Source organism: Schistocerca cancellata, chromosome 3 (genome assembly GCF_023864275.1).
Source record: "Schistocerca cancellata isolate TAMUIC-IGC-003103 chromosome 3, iqSchCanc2.1, whole genome shotgun sequence".
NCBI classification, from domain to species: domain Eukaryota; kingdom Metazoa; phylum Arthropoda; class Insecta; order Orthoptera; family Acrididae; genus Schistocerca; species Schistocerca cancellata.
Window position 1 is genome coordinate 804,084,008 of NC_064628.1, and position 22,542 is coordinate 804,106,549.

The 22,542-nt window shown below is 41.2% G+C and overlaps 2 protein-coding genes across 3 annotated transcripts in view; one reads left to right on the top strand and one right to left on the bottom strand.

Annotated features, from left to right (window-relative positions):
- LOC126175863 (E3 ubiquitin-protein ligase Ubr3) overlaps positions 1 to 22,542 on the top strand; it is a 281,912-nt gene that overhangs the window by 100,394 nt on the left and 158,976 nt on the right. The window lies entirely within an intron of this gene.
- Positions 2,700 to 8,068, bottom strand: LOC126175864 (uncharacterized). Its single transcript, XM_049922878.1, has 8 exons — positions 7,922 to 8,068; positions 5,391 to 5,954; positions 4,982 to 5,123; positions 4,463 to 4,818; positions 4,108 to 4,331; positions 3,706 to 3,944; positions 3,476 to 3,620; positions 2,700 to 3,391 (listed from the first exon to the last, which is right to left on the bottom strand). The coding sequence occupies exons 2-8, from the start codon at positions 5,889 to 5,891 to the stop codon at positions 3,100 to 3,102; spliced, it is 1,899 nt and encodes a 632-aa protein (XP_049778835.1). The 5' UTR covers positions 5,892 to 5,954; positions 7,922 to 8,068; the 3' UTR covers positions 2,700 to 3,099.

Here is a 22,542-nt window from a genome sequence, read left to right on the forward strand (position 1 = left end):
CAGGTGCTATCTAAATTTTTATTTTAAGTATTTATCGAAAAGACTTTGGTCATTATCTTTATTCAGTTAATTGGCATAAATGTAATTCTTTTATATCGATAGCTTTGCCACACATTTTAATCACCATATTTACTTTTTAAATTGCTCTTATTTTTGTTTCTAATATTTTTTCCCACTTGGAATCTTTGTTCCTGTGTTCGAATTATTTTTTTTATTTATTTTGATTTAATTTCTACGGTTTTATCATCCTATATTTTTGTCAAAGTTACTTCATTCACTCTTTCCATTCCTCATTTTGCTTGAATTTAATTTTATTTTAATCTCTTCTCTCATTTAAGTCTTCATCTATGTTACTTTGTCCACAGTGCAACAGGAATTTGTTTTTGCTGTTTCTTTGATGATTACCATCCAAAAAGAGTACATATTGTAAGGAAAAATACAATTTTTGACACAATTGCGCAGTCAATAAAAATAGATTATTTAGTATTTTGTTTTTTAATCAATACACCAGTAGTTTCAAATGTTTAAATATTGTGATAGACAAATGAGAAAGAATTAAATTAACATTCAAAGTGGACAAAGAATGATAGGAAGAAAAAATGCAATTAATTGGAAAAAAAGGTAACACAGTGATGAAAATAATGTGATAGAGGAATAGAAATAAAAAAACTACATTCAACCTAATTAACTGGATAAAAATAATGACCAAAGTCATTTTGATAAAGACATAAAATAAAAATTTAAGTAGCACCGGATGAGTTTCGAACTGACAACCTTTTGCGCGGGAGGACAAAACCGTAACCATTATGCTGTGCAACTGATCAGCTGAATATAAGTTTCTCACAGCTGTAGTACATAATGCAAAACTCCAAAATATTTTTTCATAGATTACCCACAAATGAGGGCCCACCGTGTTGAATGGCTGCAGGGTGTGATACCTGAGACCTTAACCTATATCATTGTATAGAAGATTTAAAAAAGTTGATTCCACTGCTGGGTCCTCTTCTTGTCAGTAGACACTTGCAGATGATCCAAAAAGTTTATGTAGGCCTAATCTGAATTCTTTTCTATCTGCCATGGCCTCCAATTCATTGAAGCATATATATTAATCTTACCAACACTATCAGGATGTGTTACTTGTCGCTTTGTGATCCACCCTTCACTGATTCAGTAGTTTTTAAAAGATAGTTGTGACGGGCAAATGCCATAAAGCCACACTTTAACACATGCCAGTCACTCAACCTAAGCCTGTTGTGCTGAGAAACTAATTTTGTTAGAACCTGACAAGCCTGCACTCACCTAGAATAATAAAACTCTTCACCATTAATTTTTTCTCAGTAGTGTTATGTAACATACATATGATGGCAAATAATGTTTTGCGAGTGCAGCCGGTTATTTTCTACCACACATTTATATTATCTGGGCACCTGCAATACATCTTCAGGTGAGCTATTGAAGGCTTTTTTGGCACCCAGTGCATTTTTAATGAGAATGGGCTCCTCACTCCACCATCTCATGTGCCTTGGCATCAGCTATGTTCTCACCTTCCATCTGACAGTCAGTTGCAGGTTGGGTAGTGCCCAGCACAGCAAGTGTTATAATTACACATCCCCAGTTGTGTGATATAAGTGCTATTGGAGATTGTCTTATTATCCAGATTTAAAAATGGAAAATTTCGTTTATCAAAATGCCAAGTAACAAAATTTGTTGTAAAGAGGTTCTCTAAGCAGTTATATAGTACAACAGAAAATTTCCCCTCTCCAAAACAACATCTTTAGTGCTAATTTTAGCCTCCATGAGAGCACAAATTGTACATAGCAATTTTACAACTGTCAGTGCTCTACACTCCACAAGATTTATTTCTTAATATACAATTGGACTCATCCCACAGTCCATGATATTGTCCTTAACATGGATTTAATTAACATGCAGAATTTAATATTAAATCGGATCAATGTAATACCAACACCACTTCCCATAATTTTCTTTTTTAATGCCAGGTGGAATAAGTGTGCTTTAAATCTTTTGTAGACTGCATTATATTTAAACATCATTGAGTGTCAGTTCTTTTTAGGTATGTGATTTGTTGATTGCCCTTCTCATTATCCCAAATTTTGTGTTAATCTTTGGTTGTTAAATCATGAGAAGACTAGACTTAGATTCAGATAAGTAACCTGTAGTGCCTTTATTTTTAAGTTGCTTATGCAAATAAATTTGAAATGCCCTCATCCCCATTAAAAAGTTGTTTTCTCAAACTTTGAAGATTTCAAAATGAATACAGCACAATTCCTCCAAGAAGAAAAATAATGATAGGGCTGTTGGTAGTGTGGTATGAAGTACATAAGATAATGATGGAAATAATTGGTAAATGGAAAGGAGATCAATAATGTTTAAAGTGGACAGAAGTCTGTGTTGGTGGAAGTTATGAAAGTGTCACAGTTGCCCAATCTGTCACAATATAAATTTCCTTCAGGCAAGTAGTTTATAATTTGTATCTGGAGTTCCAAAGTAAAACAAGCTAACTTGTAGTAGCAGATTTTTTAAAACTATATGCATGTTATCGTAAACTAAGAATCTCCCACATTCCATCACCACCCAAAACCAGTATTACAAATTCATTGTACCAAATACTCAGCCTTAAAAGTGTCAGACATCTCCACTATATAAAGTAAGAGGAAATAAGCAAACAAAAACAGTGATTAAAATTTTTATGAAAACTGTATTTACTCTCTGAAAGACATACAAAAATCAGAATTGGTGACATTAAAAGATAATGCAAGAGATCAGATAGGAAGAATGTTCGTATATGCCCACCTGGAATCATTTGCATTGATTAATGTCTATCACTCACAGATTCCACGAATCTCATTTTAAAATCTTTACAGGTAACTTTTATTGCTAAATGTCTCAGTATATGACATTTCACCAGTGCTTAACCTATAAGGGGCCAGCAACTGAAGGGTCAGATTACACAAATATATTTCACTAAACACTTTCTGCACAAAGCACTTTTTGCACATTTCAGAGGACTGTCTTGTTGAGACTATTCACTTTGGAGAGTGAATCACTTCAGTCACGTCATTTGTATCAGTCTTTTCATTAATCTGGAAATTGAATCTTCATGTGTTTGCTGTAATCGTAAGTTATGAGTTTGGGTGCTACAAATCCACCATAACCAACTGTCCCTTTATGATAAATTCCTGCTCCAGCAAGAAGAGCAGGTGGTTGTGGCTCTGTTAGCTGAGCATCAAGAAATGGTATTGTTGTTTGAGCAGCATCGTTGCTTAAATCTGAGTGGTCAAACAAAAGAAACTGGTCCGTGTGGGAATCTGGAACAGATCCCGTAGGTGATTTTACTGGAACATCTGCATTGGGGAGCTCCAGCTGTGTCCTTTAGGGAAAAAAAGTGAGTCAGTGGAGGTTACACATACACAAATCATTCAGTAAAATTACATTTCTAATTCAGCATTGTTACCTTGGCTTATCTGATGCATCTGTATTGTCATTGCCAATCCACATTGCTTGTTCTTGTGGTTTAATGAGATTTCCAGATGTGAAGTTGAATGGGGAAACCATTATCTCCAGATTAAGATGTGTTCCAACTGGACGGAACCTGACACCTGAAACAGTGAGTGATTTTTTTTTTGTCCTGCAGTTTATTGGGATAAACCCACTCCAAAATAAGGATATTTCCTTTCAAATTACCTGTTAGCACATGACCTGGTGGTGCTTCAAGATCATCTAAGTCAATAGCTCTCTGTTCCCAGCTAAGTGTCTTATAGTCTTTTCCATTTTCCACTTTTGGATCTGTTATGCTGTAATTATCAACTGGTCGCCATCTTATGGATGAAGCATTTATCCCTCCAAATGGTTCAAGCTGCCCTTCTCTTATTTGCAGATGAATGACACGTTTTACTTTGGTGAAGCGCATTCCTGTAATTACCCTGAAACAAAAAGAAATTCTTAGACTGAATAACTTCACTGTCAAGTCAAAAGCTAGAAGAAGGAAAATTACTCCACACAATGAAATGTGTTAAAATAATTACAATATTCTTTCTCACATAAATAAATGTCACAAAATTAGGAAATAAAGGAAAAAGCCCTTACATGTTGTTATTTGTGTCTGCAACAATAGGTCGTAGGTTAAAAAAGCGATCAGAATTGGGTCCTTGTTCATCACACAGACAGAAACAATAAGAACAGTGCCAGAAAAGCCATCGCCACCAGCTGTCAACTTTGTATTCACGTTTATTCTGACAGCTGTGATATTGACCAAGTTTCTGCCCATTTTCATAACGAATTCCTTCATAACGCCTACTAGAATTTTTCTCCTGAAATCAAAAAGATAACCTGTTTACAGCTCAAAATCAAATGATGTTATGGCATAATGGAAGCATTTCTTTTGTCTGTTTTTTTCACTCTGTTAATTAAAATAACCCAATATTGTGACTGGTTTACTCACTGCCTCACAAATCCACATGTCAGAGTCAATGTAGCGGCAGTCATGTAATTTTCCCGCACATCGTGGCATACGATTGCACACTCTGCTATCAAAACATCCAGGATCCTTAGCATATGTGTAATATGCACAGTTCTCTCCACAAGAATTTTCAGAATTCAGATCAACTTCATTTTGGATGTGGCCTTGCAGCAAGCGAGTTAGTCGTTCATATGTTTTGCCTTCTTCATGCTCATGTGGGTCACACTGCCACATATGACGACTTGCAAACTTCATGGCAGCTCTTGCTGCTTCCAACTTCACGAGAGCTCGTTCTTTGTATGTCCTGTGCATCATTTCTGCTTCAAGAGTGAAGTTGCCTTAAATATGAAAACAGTTATTTAACAGATTTACTTAGTGTGTGCAGATTTTTTGATATATTCCTGACGATATTTTCTGTTCTATTTTAATTTTAAAGAGATAAGATAGGCAGATTCTGCTTTTCTACTTGATTGGTAGTACTGAGACGGCAAATATTCTTACCTTTTCCATAAAGTCGTAGCAGCATCCATGAAAATTGCATCATAGCATAACCCTTTAGTTCTGTGAGGGTTATAGAGCTGTATAAGTTGTAGATGACTAATTGTGGAGACTGCTGAAAGCTGCAGGTATTTGAATTTATTTCCTGAAATGTACAAATTGCATTTAGAAGAACTTGACAATTACATTGCAGAAATTGAACAGTCTTCCTTGCTATAACAAAGCACTGTTTTAAGAACTATACAAGAATGAGTTTTGTTCTGTCCACCTGACAGATTTCAGTTATTTGATTCTGGAACCATTATGCAATATTTTGTCAAAAGCTGCTGCATATATTTTGTAGAAAATATACAAACTTGACTGAATTGCTAAATGCCTTAAAAAGATTATCTGTTCTGTTGCTGCTACTTACCTCAAGAGCTTGCTGGAAGAGGTCACCATCTGTGGTATCAACAGTTATATTGTGTAGGCTAGTGAGAGCCCGTGGAACAGACCTTGTTGGATCATGCAGTACTGTTGTTGCCATATCTGTCCAAGTTATTTCAGACCTAGGAAGACCCTTCTGATAATGACGGAATGTCCGATACAGTCCCTCGATTGTAACTATGTCTGATTCAGCTCGTGCCCAGGCCCATAACGAGGAGAGAGCTGGGGCCACTTTGGGATGAGGTGATACACCTTCAAGCTTGTCTCCTAAAACTTGGAATGCCCTCAACAATTCCTTGGCTGCACCTCCTAGTCCTTCATCAGCCATAGCCACCCATCGTGGATCACTGACATCTTTCCACAAGTCAGTAACAAGAGAGGTAATGTCAGAACGCAGTTGGTCACTAGCAGATAATGCAGGAGAGAGGTCAGCATTGCACGTGCCCAGCAGCAAAGCGCATACCACCCATAGCCACAATACAGTCATTGTGTATGATATGCTAAGGAGATTCACATAACAGCAGTGTCCTCTACTGGAGAAACTTCAGGCCTGCAATATGAATTAATTTATATTCTGTGAAACTATTATTATTGATGTTGAAATCAAATGTTTTTAACTTGTGGGATTACACACTAAAAGTCGAAATTTTAATGTAAGTATGCTTCAGTCTTTATGTTAATGATGTCCTAACCATAAATAAGTATTTCACAAGTTTTTGTTGTTGGAGGCAACAATACAATTTGGCCTTCCATAAGAAAAAAAAATAGCTAAAGGCCATAACATTGTGTTCCAGACAACAGCTGTTTCATAATACTCTTACTAGATCATGTTGAACAGTATAAATTATTTAGTACCATGGCAACAGTAGCTTCCTAGATCTGCAACTAAAGAGAAGCTGAATAAGTTAGACTTTAATAGTGTTTCTTCCCACGAAATCTTTGTTGTTAAGACAGACTGATCTGCCGTGTTACCCTGAACTATTTTTGCTCCAATTGAATGCAATTTCTATTATAAGTAGCTAAAATTTCAAGGCAAATTCAGGCAAACTGTATTATGTATTAAGCAAATTGTTCAGTATGTATTTTGTCGTATAGTAAATACTATATTGTACATAAAACTAAGAAAAATGTTGTGTGTGTGTGTGGGGGGGGGGGGGGCATGCTGCTACATAACTTTTACCGGCTGAATATAGTGTTTCTGTACTTTGTGATAGAAAAAAAACTTAGGTGGTTGACTTTCATCGCTCTTATGAAATGCAAGACTTCACTAGTGAGCATGCATTTCTTAATAAAAAAAATTGCTTTGCAGAAATATATATTGAACATTAGACCCTGCGAGAAATGAGGCAAAAATCGTTCTTCTCTTTCCTCGCTGTATTGTAAATGCAGCGCATGTACCTACTTATTGTGTGTTTTCCGAGTTGGGTTTACTTAGTTTTTTTTCTAAGCTTTACTCTAAGTAGTTTTCTCAGTTGTTTCTTAAGTCTTTGTTGACTGAAGTATGTGTTGACACTGTAGTATCAGGCAACTTTATCTCCGAATTCAAGTCACATTTTCTAATGTTATACCTAGATTTGCGTCATGTTTATATCCAAATGAGTCCTTGATCAAATGATAACATCTTTTCAGTTATGAAACTGTTTCTCTGACAGACAAATTGTTGATTAAATTAATGCAAGATGAAGCAGCTCAACAGATGGAAGGTCATGATAGTACAGTGCAGGACACTTGTTCTTGATTGTGCCTTGGGTTTTCATTTGGACAAGTATACAGAAGGTATTGATGATGAATTCTTTTGTGCATATTATTATGAATATCACTTTCCATAGAGCAGGGGAAATAATCTGCATGAAAAACGGAGAAAATACAAAATGATTGGCACGTAATTGAAGTTGTTTCTCTACCTATTTGCCAGAATTATTTAGTGAGTTGTTATACATGCAACATACCTTCTTGTGTGTGTGTGTGGGGGGGGGGGGGGGGGAGAATTATGATAAATGCGGTTGATGGTGTACTATTAATATGCAGTTATTGCATTCAGAATGCTACTGCATACAGGCATAGTGGAACGTTTAATTATAAAAAGTTTTGTAACTTGAAAGACGCTCTTAGAGCGAGCGAGCGTTTAACCAAACGGGTGAGAAACAATACGGCGCGGGTGTTGGCAGATTTTCAATGTTTTCGCATTATGTAGCCCGTATTATCGATCTGCGAAACGAACGGATTGGCATAAGTACACTACATAATACGATCACTGTGTTGGAATATCACCAGTTCTTCGGTAGGATTAAATAGTCACGCGAATGCACACTCTACCCGTTGTTGCCGACCTAATAATTGACAATGTAAGCGAATGTTCGACTATTGCGCGTCAGATTGACGGGAAACTTCGTTATTTGGCGCTGCACCCGAAAAGAAACACTCGGCGACGTTATTGATCTAATCGTGTATTCCGGAGCGTGGCTTTGTTTCACTAGGCTTGCCATCTGAACAGCACCTGCCCCTGCACACACGTACCGCTGCACACCTCAGTAGAATTTGCACAAAGCTGACGTACGATGCACTGGCGTAGCCCACTGTACACCCACCACATCCACGGGTTCACGCGTACTCACTGTCTGCAGCAGCTGTTAGCTGGGACTGGTGAGCTCAGGGCTTTCTCCGTCTCCCCCACTCCGCAGCCACTGCGCGCACCGTGCACTGAATTCCGTACCGTATCAAGGCCGCCTGCCCTACGTCATCCTCGGTTAGTAAATTCCTTGACAGCTGAGACATGGGACATCTCAGAAAAATTTTCTGTAGTGAAGGAGGACAATTTATTAACTTAAAGCGGCGGTCATATAATTTGCATCCTGTACCCCCCCCCCCCCCCCCTCCTAAATGCTCTCTTCAAGCCGTCTCTGATTGCATAATTTAAACTTGCTGAAGAACTGCCTGTTAACGCCCAGGTGTTTATTGCCACGCTGGTTTTAGGTGTGCAGTCCTTCAGGAAGGTCACAGAAGATTTCTTTGTGTCTCGAGTAGCCTCGATATGTACAGAATTCGCAAGTACAATTCATAGCTGACAGTTACTGTTCTTTCTGTTATAACGCCAGAGTGTCACTGAAATCTGTTTAAAGCAATGGATTTGTTCGGAAGACTATAAATGATTGTGAAGAGTGGCTGATATTCAGCAGCGGGCGAATATGTTTTCTTGTCATTTTTCCTGCGTTTATATTGTTATGAAGAACATTCTCCTTTTTATTGTATGTATTCTCGAGGCTACTGTGTTTCTACCGCAGGTATGCTACTAGACGGGGATTTGCCGAAGCAAATGTAGAAAACTACCAAAAACTTTGCCTGGTTGAGTGTATCAGACCAAGGAAAGTTAATCAGGCTTGTGCATCCATCCCTGTCTTGAAAGATAGCTCGTTGCTCGTTACGCCAGCAGATCCCAAATTAATATGCTACACAAGCTTACGTTGCTTAGCACTGTCTTGTCTTGGAGTGTTTTAGTGCGAAACGGTTTTCGACGTTGAATTACGTCGTTTCCTCTTCAAAGTTTCTTCCAAATCGATCAACCCGAGTGACAGTGGAAGAGCAATTTATTCACGTCTGGACTGGTATTTCAAATTTGTGCACCTAATAAATACGTTATACTAATTGTGGTCGCCCTCAGACGTGTTTATTCATTCCTTCATCTTGAGAAGTGCAAGATCAAGGCATCTGACCGATTTTTGTGACACATGGAACAGCCTACGGACACAGTGAAAAGTAAACTGCGCGTCTGGCCGACCTTTTTTTTATGACACTTGGCACAGCTTAAGGAGACAGTGCAAGGTCGAAAAACAGTTATGCCCAAATATGCCGCAACAATTAGGTAGTAGTGCTATCTATCTCGTTCCTTTCGTATCAGGGCAGCAATACTAATATTATTACCAGCTTTATTTATACTGGCAGCAGTAAGAGGCGGGATGTGCGTAACGAGAACCGCTAAGTACACTCAGAGTTCTTTCTTCGAGAAGCATGTATCCCGTCCATCAATTAAAAACGACGAAATCATTTACCTGCAAGTAATCAAGATGTATTGAAAAGTTTGCATACGGACAGTAACGTCATTGAACGGTCACGCAGGGATAAAAGTCGGTCAATACGTTAGAAGTCCGTCACTTTCTTAACGGCTACCACCGGGTGGTGACGACGACCTTCACGTACACAGTATTGTGCTGTTATTTTGTGGCCATTATGTTCAAACTGTGAGTCATTCACGTCCATTATTAATGCGCCTCCGCCACTATTGCAGTGAGGTTGATTTCAGCAAAGATGTCACAAAAGTAGTCGTGGAACGCGACCTACCTACACAACGATGACATTTGAGCTACTTTAATTGCAGTTTTTTTTTAAGTATTGTTGCCCATATTTCTCATTCACTTAGGAGCACATCCCATGAAACAGCAGTTTTCTTGGTTTCGTTTCCGTCGGTTATAATAACCTCCACGTCCGTCCTATGTCCCCTCCCAACCTTCCCATTCTGGTAAAAACAAAGTATTTCCTGGAATTCTCGTTTAGAATTGATTGCAAGGGTGCTACGAAAGGCAATTCCGAAAGGAACAACTACTAACCTATTTATGTGCACCGTTTGCAAATGAACTTTTATGGTTTTGCTGGACGACGTTTTCGTCTCTTCCCAGATGAACAGCTGAGGTGATAAATGACGCGAGGGCAAACGGCTCGGACAACTCTGCCTGTTGTAGCCTGCCTTGCGTGCTTAACGGTGCGCCCCCATCCTACGTTCCTTGCCGCCTCCACTCTCTCTCTCTCTCTCTCTCTCTCTCTCTCTCCACTTCACCGTGTGCCTGTTCCACCCATCACCCGCGACGTTGACGTGTTTCAGCGCTCAGAGCTCCTTGTTTTGCAAGATGTTCGTCGCAGATCCCAGTCGCTTCGTTGCTGTATTATTTGTCCAGGTCGGGGAAATTGATGGTACCGCCAGCGACAAATACGTACTGGGATCTCAAACATTTGTAACGTCTGTAAACAGAGCTATTGTCAGTGGTAATTATTCTGAAAGTCTCCTGTCAATGTTTGTAACATAGTAACGCTACCGTTTGGCTGTTAACTTCGGTTGATATCTTCTGAGCCGTATGGCTTTTAAAGAGTTTAGAAGTATTACTGTTTCTTCAAGCGAATGTGGGCACCGAGATGTTTATGTGTAATGTACTATGATTTATGAACATAATACGAGAGTTAGTCAATAATATCTTTACCTCGAAAAAAATCAAGCGGAGAGTACGACACTTCGTGACTGTGTTAGTCTCTCGACACTTTTTGCCAACGATGGATAATCTGACGGAGACTTTGGTTGTAGATGTTGGGCTGTTCATTCTGGCTATGCTTGGCATCCATGGAAAGAGGAATAAGTCACAGGGTACCACGTCAGAAGAAAACGGCGTGCTTCAGAATTTGTAGCCCAAACTAGCAGCATATGTGATTTAGTTCTGTGCAGAATGAATTTAGGCGTTATCAGGATCATCTTGTCTGTTTAGAAGTATTACTGTTTCTTCAAGCGAATGTGGGCACCGAGATGTTTGTGTAATGTACTATGTTTGAGTCTTCGACTCTTTCCGTGGTTTTGAATCCACTAGTTTCCACTGTTTGCGTTCTCCTTTGACTATGGGTCCTAGGGACACACTCAGCTCTCTCCCACGGAGTTAGGGCAGCTTTTTTAAACTGCGCCCTGTAGGTGGTACTCGGCACTTCGTGTCTACAAATATTCAGAGCGGTTCCTCGTAAGAAGAATAATTTTGGAAGACAACTTCTACGGTATGCTTTTCTTGTAACTTTGAAAATAACCTGTTTGCTCCTGTTGAAGGTAACCGTACTTGTGCAGACTCCAGGAAGGACGCGACATAATTTCGATGTTTAGGAAACTTTCTTGAGAACTCTGTAAAAGGTTTTACGAGTCGTCTTCGTACCACACAATCCGTGTTCGCGGCGTAATGTCGTTTTTTTTACGATTCTGTAAACATTTAGGGTTCCCAGCTCTGGCACTGTTAGTACACGTCTCGCAGTTCGAACGACAAATTGCATCGGCCCGTGCAGCGAAAGCCGTTGCGTTTGGCAAGCTGGCCGGCTCGGCGCCTTCCCCTCCAACGCCCCCGCCCCTCCGAGGACGGTCTCATTGTGCGAGCAGGATGTGAGGGATGCTGTGGGAACTGCCGCGCACGCGTCGTCCAGTCGCCCCTGCGGCACAGTCTTCGAGCCCGTAGCACCGTCGTCTCCGCGCGTTCCTGAAGGCTTCGAATTTATTTCGTCTCCAATATCAGCAAACCGGCAACGAAAAGAGTTTACTGACATCTGTAAGCGAAACAATACTGACCGTAGGACTTTCCTCCGTAGGACTTTCCTGGAAGGTAGTTTGAAGAAAGACAAACCCAACTTTCAACAGTGTTGACTCTTAAGTTTGAAATTCCTAAGCTGTGAGAGGTAAAATTAAAGGAACAAAATTTTATTTACAGCTAGTACAGAAATCAGACTTTTAATGAGTCGAAGGCCATGATGGAGAAGTAAGCAGTCTATACGGATAACGGAAATGAAATCCACATCCACAAGCCCCTTGTCTGTATCCACGTATGTTAACATTTTGTAAACCGTTTTTATCCGTTCGATAGCTTGAGCCTTGGCACGTGATTGCCCCTGGGTTTAAGATACTGAACTCTGACTTGTTGTTGTTGTTGTCTTCAGTCCTGAGACTGGTTTGATGCAGCTCTTCATGCTACTCTATCCTGTGCAAGCTTCTTCATCTCCCAGTACCTACTGCAACCTACATTCTTCTGAATCTGTTTAGTGTAGTCATCTCTTGGTCTCCCTCTACGATTTTTAACCTCCACGCTGCCCTCCAATACTAAATTGGTGATCCCTTGATACCTCAGAATGTGTCCTACCAACCGGTCCCCTCTTATAGTTACGTTGTGCCACAAAATCCTCTTCTCCCCAATCCTATTCAATACCTCCTGATTAGTTACGTGATCTACCCATCTAATCTTTCAGCATTCTTCTGTAGCACCACATTTCGAAAGCTTCTATTCCCTCCTTGTCTAAACTATTTATCGTCCACGTTTCACTTCCATGCATGACTACACTCCATACAAATACTTTCAGAAACGACTTCCTGACACTTAAATCTATACTCGATGTTAACAAATTTCTCTTCTTCAGAAACGCTTTCCTTGCCGTTGCCAGTCTACATTTTATATCCTCTCTACTTCGACCATCATCAGTTATTTTGCTCCACAAATAGCAGAACTCCTTTACTACTTTAAGTGTCTCATTTCGTAATCTAATTCCCTCAACATCACCCGACTTAATTCGACTACATTCCATTATCCTCGTTTTGCTTTTGTTGATGTTCATCTTATATCCTCCTTTCAAGACACTGTCCATTCCGTTCAACTGGTCTTCCAAGTCCTTTGCTGTCTCTGACAGAATTACAATGTCATAGGCGAACCTCAAAGTTTTTATTTCTTCTCTATGGATTTTAATACCTACTCCGAATTTTTCTTTTGTTTCCTTCTCTGCTTGCTCAATATACAGATTGAATAACATCGGGGAGAGGCTACAATCTTGTCCCACTCCCTTCTCAACCACTGCTTCCCTTTCATGTCCTTCGACTCAACTGCAATCTGGTTTCTGTACAAATTATAAATAACCTTTCGCTCCCTGTATTTTATCCCTGCCATCCTCAGAATTTGAAAGAGAGTATTCCAGTCAACATTGTCAAAAGCTTTCTCTAAGTCTACAAATGCTAGAAACGTAGGTTTGCCTTTCCTTAATCTAGCTTCTAAGATAAGTCTGTCTTAGTAATTTACAATCTGTTGACCATGCTTAGATGCCGGTCACGACGACATTACAATACCCCATAACCAGATAATGTTCCGCAACGTACAGATTTCTGTCAAAAGTACCGAATCAAATTTTGTGACATTTTCATAGCAACAAATTTCGCAACATTACCAGGTCAAATAAAGCGGTAATGTGCGTATCGTAGACAATGCGCTATATCTATTCGCGGTTCATGTGATGTGACTACGGTCACAATATCCCTAGTCGTGATCGAAATGCAGGTCTTTAATTTTTGGATAAGAGTGGTTAAAGCGTGATGTGCCGTTGTGTCAGGCGTGTTCCTTAGTGCGAGACGCCAGAATTCGTAGTTGACCTTTGAACTGTGACCCTGGGATCATAGGCACGCGGCTTACGTAGCACCCAGACTGTGACGTTACCTCGGTATGTGGCTGGCTACACGGGCAAGAGGAGGACGTCAAGTATCGGGTTGCGGCGAGAAAAGGCATAGACAGTGATAGGGCGCGTCCGGACCGCATCCGCTGCTGATAAGAACAGGGCTTCCTTCTTCTTCGTTGTTGTTATTCTCCTTTTGTTTCAGGGCCCACGTTAAACGTACGAAACAACACACGATCCAAAGCAAAGTATTTTTTCCAGCGACTCTGCAATCTGTAGGCGGCAAGCTATGTAAAGAAATCGGTTGTAGCCGCATCCGTTTATTTCTATTGTGGTACGTCTGTTGCGACTGAAATGTTGTAACCAGTCATATGTATTATGTTTTACTTCTGTTTCGTTAATCAGCTGGTATGAACATCTCATCGGAAATAAAAATGCCCTACCGCATTCAGAATCCACTTGGTGATCATAATTGTATATATCAAGTATTTCCGGAAGTTCGTAACGAGTGGAGACAGGTTTCTCTTCACTGTTATCAGCCGTTTGACACCAACTGCTTGATAAGACTCGGTCTGCTTATACATTAAATTTCAGTCGTACGCATACATGTTCATCTTATAAGTTTTCTTATGCCATCTAATCAACTTAGTTATTTCTTTGTTTCGTGCTATTCGCTGATATGCCAGCGAAGAGTTTCCCATTCGCCGGGGTACATATCCCGCCCATCAAGGGCGTCCATACGATAGTTCGTGGGGGAGGGGGGGGGGAGGGGTTAGACCTGGAAATGTGTTTTTAATATTTTTGAAAGGCGAATGGCGATTCATAAGTAGCCATAAAAAATTTCCAGTTCTGACCTAATTAGAAACCTGTTTGATCATTTTCTTGAGAGGTAAACACCTGGCTACACTATTTTTTCCATCCCCTTAGAACTAGGAAGACTGGGGCGCCTCCCCCCCCCCCCCCCCAATTGCCCTCGGGTATGAGCACTCTTGCCGCCCGTACCCATTTGATGATTGTTACAAAATTAATTACATCTGTTATCCCAGTCTATTTCCTGTTAATTTTGTTTTCCTGTACCTCCTAGTAATTTTCAAATCGCTGCTCTCCGATCCCGAAAAACCTGCAGTTCTTGACGTTGTTCCTAATAAAAGCCTTCGTGTTACTAAATGTAATGACTAACATTGGGAAGAACATATTCTCTATAGTCGGTTGCATAAATATTTGCCGGCCGCGGTGGTCTCGCGGTTAAGGCGCTCAGTCCGGAACCGCGTGACTGCTACGGCCGCAGGTTCGAATCCTGCCTTGGGCTTGATGTGTGTGATGTCCTTAGGTTAGTTAGGTTTAAGTAGTTCTAAATTCTAGGGGACTGATGACCACAGAAGTTAAGTCCCATAGTGCTCAGAGCCATTTGAACCATAAATATTTATAAGTCCTTGATGTCAGTGAAGCCACAGACACAGTTTGATACATGCCATAACACAATCACGTGCACAGCAGATTTTATTGGAGCCTTATTACAATCCACCTCGAGCGATTTTTTAAATTTTTGACTGTGTGACACAGAATTCAACTCAAGCGCCTTAATTTTGGTACCCTTGAAGCTCTTAAGTTTCCAGCCTATGTATTCTCGAGTAAGATTTGAAATGAGTATAATGGTCCTATGAGTTGACTGCTATTTAATGTTTGTAACCTCCATTCAGATACTAGAAAAAATCGTATTACACTCGTCAGAAACTTTTTGAGGCCAGTTGGCAGAAAAAATATAATGTGAACCAGAACTCCATCAACAAACTTTCAGAAGTGGTAGTATGGTCCAAAGCAAGAAAAAAAGTCCAGTAGACAGGAGCTCTAAAGCCCTTGTTCAGTAAATGTTTCTCACAGTAGCGAAGATGAACAGTTGCTCATACTTCTTAAGGTATTCTCTTTCGAGGCAATGTTTAGGACTTTTTCTTCTTGTTTTATCGATACTACCGCCTTAGAAAGTTTGTCGGTGGAGTTGTAGTTCATAGTTCACCCCGTGTAACAGTGAACTATGAATGCAGGGAGATGATTTGGTTACTGAAGAACTGTGACGGAGGGCGATTAATGAATAGGCATAGTACAAAGATGGAACCAGTATAGTGTGTTGAGTGTCCGATTACAACTTCTAATCGCTAAAACTGTAAGAAGTTTAACATGTATGCCTAATACATGTGCCATACTAATTTTAGTGCGTCAAGCGTTCCAAAGCTTAAGTTTTTGTAACGATGCACCCCCCCCCCCTCCTTTTCCCCGCGGCACACACATACATCCGTGGGTCCATTAGCGTGCGGCGATGATACCCGAATACCTTTGTATCTAATGCAATAGGAGAAAAACAATGGGGGAATTTTTGACATTGTTCGCAGCACACATCTGACCATGAAACACATGTGGCCCACGATTACGTTATCAGCTTGACATTGTTTTCACTTGCTTCTTGTATTTAGTCTCTACATTGATTATCAGTGAAGTTCACTCCGTATGTTAACCGTTCTTTTTTTCTTCCTTCTCGAACAGGCTCAGTTTCTTACGTTTGTATTTTTGATATTTTCAGTTTTCACCTCTCCTTCACGTGACTGTTAACCTAACAAACACCTTCAATTGTCTTTTTTTATTTGATGTGTTGCGTTGGAGATAGTGACGAGAAAACAATAGCTGCCGCTAGCATCTGCTGCAGACCGTGTTCTCCATATAGAGGAAGAAAGCAATTTGATGACACCGCAGCCAGTCGCAATTTCGACAAATGACCGTTCAGTTTGGTACTAACTAGTTGTGTCCCTGCTCTCACATCGTACTTCCCATAATTAAACCGAGCAAAACGAGGGAAAACATTTAGTAGTACAAATACAAAGGTACTTCCGAAGATTTTCTCGGCAAACACACATTCCTTCACGAATTGACAACGCTTTCTCCATTGCCTTCCTCTTACTTCAGAGACAAAAATGAAACATCTAAAATTTTTAGTATGTCAGCTATTATCTGCTAATAAGAATTACTTCTTCAGTGTCTGTTGTTTTCCTTATGTTCCACAACAACTCTCAGTAGTTCTTAAATTGCTTCACAGCGCCTTGTTTCAGATTGGCAATTGTAATATACGTAAAAGAAAATTGTAAGAACTATCCAAGACATAATCCCACGAGGTTTACGAAGTCTCAGAATTGTCTAGAAGAGTATCAGGAAGTTTTTTTTGGGGGGGGGGGGGGGAAGAGGGAATTACACAACCGCCGGTAACGTCTTCCGGGCGGCCTTTGCTCACTTTGACTCACTTCCGCTGCTGTGCAGGAACTCGCTTCCTCGACTGATCTGTGTGTGACGCATTTAGCGATAAGGCAAGCACATAGACTGAATCTCACAAGGAATTGAGAAACCGCAAATTTCACAACTTGTGTGCTTTGGCGATCGCCACTGTCAAAACAAATGACGTCAAGTGACCATGAAACACACCAACGAATATTTAACTTACAATGCGCTTGGTTTCCCCTTTGCCGTTGTCAGTCTAATGAACTGTCTTATAAATTGTTTATAGCACACTATTAATCAGTCATGCCGAGAAAACCTGAGAGATCACATAACTTACGATTCATGTCCAACTAGTGCACTCTTATACAGAACAACTTGATTTTTTTCAGTTCCGCCTACGAGAATACTTTCGTGTCGCATGTATCCAGTATTAATCATTACCGTGATTCAGCCAAGACGACTGACTGTATTTGTTTCCTTTCAGCCTTTCTGTGATGTCATACATCGATGGTTGACGCACATTTCACCCTCAGCGTCACTCGCTATAATGACGTTTTTTGTTACAAAAGTGCGATGATGGAAAAAATACACCCATGAGCAGTTTTTCAGATTAAGCACATTTCCAGCCGATAGAATACATACCGCTTTATAAATGCTAACGTAACGTTATGAACTTTGTCCAACCTTCTCTCAAAGCAGGTTAGGCTTTCGGGTATCACTGTATACATCTCCCTAACTTTACTTTTAATTTTTTTAAGCAAAGCCTGAGATGGTATGGTAAGACTGTATATATAAGAATTAAATGCATATATTCACAGTCAGCTGAATACTAGAGAGTGTTAATCAGTCGGCGACTGCGCGTAGTGCATACGGGCCAGGTATCGAAGCTTGTACCTTGTTGCGGAGGCTAGAATCATGCATTCACCGTTTACAGCAGGCTCGATCGCGGCGTTCAAAGCTCCTTACCACTCCGTCCTGATGTACTGCAGTCTCTTATAGCAGATTTATGGAATATAAATACAGAGTGTTAAGGTTGCTTCACCGTCAGTTCCGTCAGCGTGTGTGGTTTTCATTATAATCTCAGTATTCCAAGTACTGCGTATTGCAGCACTTATTAAAGACAGATAATAATTCTTCTCGGCAGTTAACAAGTCATTGATCTTCAGTCGATAGCAGAGACTCGACAAGATCACGACTTTATCTAAAAACACAGTCTGGATGTCAGAGGATGAGCCTTGTTAAGATTCAGGCGATAAAATGCGACAAGTGATTGCTTCTGATAGCAGATTGTATTCAGATCAGAACTACCTCACGTATGACTTAACAACCATTGGAATGGTCCATAATGTGTTAATTTGATTTCAAATTAGTAAAAAAGAAAATAGATTTCGTATGCCACTGTTAGCTCAGAGACCACGGAGGGTTGCTTAAGCCAATTAATTAGAAAAGTTTCCTTTTTTACGATTTTTTTGAGGGTTTGGGTGGGGAGAGGGGGCGGGGCGAAATATCAGTTTCCTTTTTCCAAGAGTAGAAAATATGCAACGGTAATGTGATAGCACTACGAAAGCAAATTACAGCGTTCATAAAAAGTGGCATTTGGTTCTTCACCTCTCCCCAGTGTTTCTGGCAAAGGTCTGAAGGATTCGTGCAGAGCATAATCCACCGGCTAAGATCAAACTTAGGAATTACTCACACTGATCAGCCAGAACATTATGACCACGTATCTAATAGTCGGTATGTCACGTATAACATCGGCGACTCGTAGTAGCTTGGAAGCAGTGAGGCCGTGGTAGGGATTTGGCACCACATCTGCAAACAAAAGTCACGCGATTCCCGTAAATTCCACGTTCAATCACTTCCCAGATGTATTAGATTGGATTCAAATCTGGCGAGTTGGGGGGCCAGCACATCAATTGGAACTAGCCACTGTGTTCCTCGAACCACTCCATCACACACCTGACCTTGTGACACGACGCACCATTTTGTTGGAAAATACCACTGCCGTCGGGAAACATTATCGTCATCAAGGGTATACGGGTGTCAAGGAGCTGTTCCCCTGGAAGACGACGGATTCGCGTTCTCCCATCGGCATGATGAAGAAGGTATCGAGATTCATCAGACCATGCAAGGCTCTGCCACTGCACCAACGTCCAGTGCCGATGGTTACTTGCCCATTTCAGTCGTAGTTGCCGACGACGTGGTGTTAATATTGGCACATGCATGGCTCGTCGGCTGCGGAGTTCCATCGTTCGGGGTGTTAGGTGAAGTATGTGTTCACACACTCTGATGTTAGTTCCGCCACAGTTCGCCACCTGTCATGTTTTACCAGTCTGCCCAGCCTAAGACGTCCGACATCTGTAATAAGGGCTGGCCGCTCAAACCCGTTTCGCCACAAAGACAGGCACCACAGCACTCCTCGGATACCCGAAAAGTTGCGCAGTTTTCGAAATACTCGTGCTGAGCCCCCGGGACATCAGAATATGCTCTCGGTCAAACTCAGACAGATCGCGAGCCTTCCCCATTCTGCACAGTGGTTGGTATTGTATGCACAGTGCGTGTGTAAGACAAGCAGTCATTCCTCGCCAGGTGATGCTGATATTGCCTAGACGGGTTTATATCGATAGCAAGTCGTTGATCATAACGTTGTGGCTGATCAGTGTATATTTCAGCGGTCTAGCAGCGTTCTAATTCGTATTTTGGCGAACTGATATTTATACTGTAGCATTAGATACTGCTAGTTTCATCTGGTAGGTTATTAGAAAATTTTTATATAATATGAAACACATAATCAGTCTTGATTCCCGTACGTCGTAACACCCGGATATTGCTTCTCTAATTGAAACAGTGTGTGAAATATACCCTTTGTGTAATTGCTACCCGCGAATGTCATCGTGAGGGGAGAATCTTCTTCCGTTCCCGTTCCTCATTTTCTCCCTCAAAAGTAGCGCTAAGTAAGTTTGTAGACAGTACGTCCGAGCGAAAGCTCAAGTAGGGTGCACACCTACTAAAGCATTTATTTGCTGTGGTAGTTGACAGTTTCGCCATTAGAAGACGTAAAGAGGTAAGCGGAAGGAGAGAGGAGTGCAGCCGCTCTACTGCCGGTCCACCGCTTTGTTGGTCTTCCCTCAACCTGGGTTAGATAGCAGACCTGTTTCCGCGACGGAGCTTCCCTGCCTTCGGACCAATGGAGACGAGTTCCCTTCATTTTGTACACAACTTGAGCGAACATCCTCATTTTTTGCGCGGCCATAGCGAGTGGAATTCCCACCAAAGCATTATCACCATTGTAGAAAGAGTCTGCCCATACTTTTTCGTCATTGGACACTGGAGGGGAAGTGCAGGGAGTAAACATTGTAGTGGACACCAAGGCTTGAGAGGATGTAGGGTACTAAAGTTACGCAAGGATGAAGAGACTTGCGTAGGACACTCTGTCCATTGTAAGTTTAATACGGATGTAATCGTTGCAGTAAGGATTTCTCCTAGTTTGTTACCTCATTGGACTATACTTCCTGTAAGCCACATACGATTATTACGGTACGTTTGTGTTGGAGTGTCATAGCTAGCGTATTTTAACCTGCAGTTGCGATGCCCTCGCGGCCGCTTTATATATATTCTCGCAAACGTTAAGCACCATCTGTTTCTATATATTTTCTAAGTTTTCTGCACCTATGTCTTACTACAGGACTTGAAGGAACTCCACACATTTTCGCGTCGCACACGAACGACATGATCACACACGGGGCAGAGAAAGCAGGTTCCAATGAAAAATTCATGTGTTAAACATTGTTTACATTAGGGTTCGATCTACGGTGAATAATGTACATCGTAGAACGCTGTTTTAAACCTGTCTTCGCAATGAAGAACCGACCACGTTTAGTACTCGGACTTTTGGTTGAGAGCTTCATTGTGTCTACTGAAGAAGCACGGTATCCATACTTACACGCATAGAGAGGGCGAGTCTGATAAGAAGCGGGGAACCGTGGAAGGAGCCTTGGAGCAGATCGTCCAGGCGGTCGAGTGCGGCCCGCACGGAACCCTCGCGGTGCGACACGATGCTGAACGCCAAGTCCTCGATTGTGGCCCGCTCGATGATCCAGCCGTTGGTTTCGTTGTCCCAGCCGTTAATTACGTACTCCTGCAGCTGTTCGTCCACCACGCGCACCTTGGACAGCAGCCTGTCGAGCTCAGACAGTTGTAGTTCGAAGCGCAGCTGCTGCGGCAGTGTGCGTATCAGCATAGCAGCCTGGCGTGCCGCCTCCGCACTGTGCATCGCGACGCGGTCCAGCTGGTACTCCACCTGTAACAGTACCCGTCAAAAGGCTCCGTAAATTAAAAAAAAGTCAGTACACATGTTGTATTTGTTAGGGGCAATGTTATCGGCGTACAGCCAGCTACACTTGACAGAGCTTAGCATTTATCCTGGAACATATTCTCAGTTCGAGTATAATAAATTTCCTAGAGACCGAAAAGCGTATGTCTACGAAAAGATTGTTGTTGTTGTGGTCTTCAGTCCTGAGACTGGTTTGATGCAGCTCTCCATGCTACTCTATCCTGTGCAAGCTTCTTCATTTCCCAGTACTTACTGCAACCTACATCCTTTTGTGTCTGTTTAGTGTATTCATCTCTTGGTCTCCCTCTACGATTTTTACCCTCCACGCTGCCCTCCAATACCAAATTGGTGATCCCTTGATGCCTCAGAACATGTCCTACCAACCGATCCCTTCTTGTAGTGAAGTTGTGCCACAGACTTCTCTTCTCCCCAATCCTATTCAATACCTCCTCATTAGTTACGTGATCTACCCATCTAATCTTCAGCATTCTTCTGTAGCACCACATTTCGAAAGCTTCTATTCTCTTCTTGTCCAAACTAGTTATTGTCCATGTTTCACTTCCATACATGTCTACACACCATACAAATACTTTCAGAAACGACTTCCTGACACTTAAATCTATACTCGGTGTTAACAAATTTCTCTTCTTCAGAAACGCTTTCCTTGCCATTGCTAGTCTACATTTAATATCCTCTCTACTTCGACCATCATCAGTTATTTTGCTCCCCAAATAGCAAAACTCCTTTACTACTTTAAGTGTCTCATTTCCTAATCTAATACCGTCAACATCACCCGACTTAATTCGACTACATTCCATTATCCTCGTTTTGCTTTTGTTGATGTTCATCTTATATCCTCCTTTCAAAACACTGTCCATTCCGTTCAACTGCTCTTCCAAGTCCTTTGCTGTCTCTGACAGAATTACAATGTCATCGTCGAACTTCAAAGTTTTTATTTCTTCTCCATGGACTTTAATACCTACTCCGAATTTTTCTTTTGTTTCCTTTACTGCGTGCTCGATATACAGATTGAATAAATCGGGGAGAGGCTACAACCCTGTCTCACTCCCTTCCCAACCACTGCTTCCCTTTCATGTCCCTCGACTCTTATAACTGCCAGAATTTGAAAGAGAGTATTCCAGTCAACATTGTCAAAAGCTTTCTCTAAGTCTACAAATGCTAGAAATGTAGGTTTGCCTTTGCTTAATCTAGCTTCTAAGATAAGTCGTAGGGTCAGTATTGCCTCACGTGTTCCAATATTTCTATGAAATCCGAACTGATCTGCCGCGAGGTCGGCTTCTACCAGTTTTTCCACTCGTCTGTAAAGAATTCG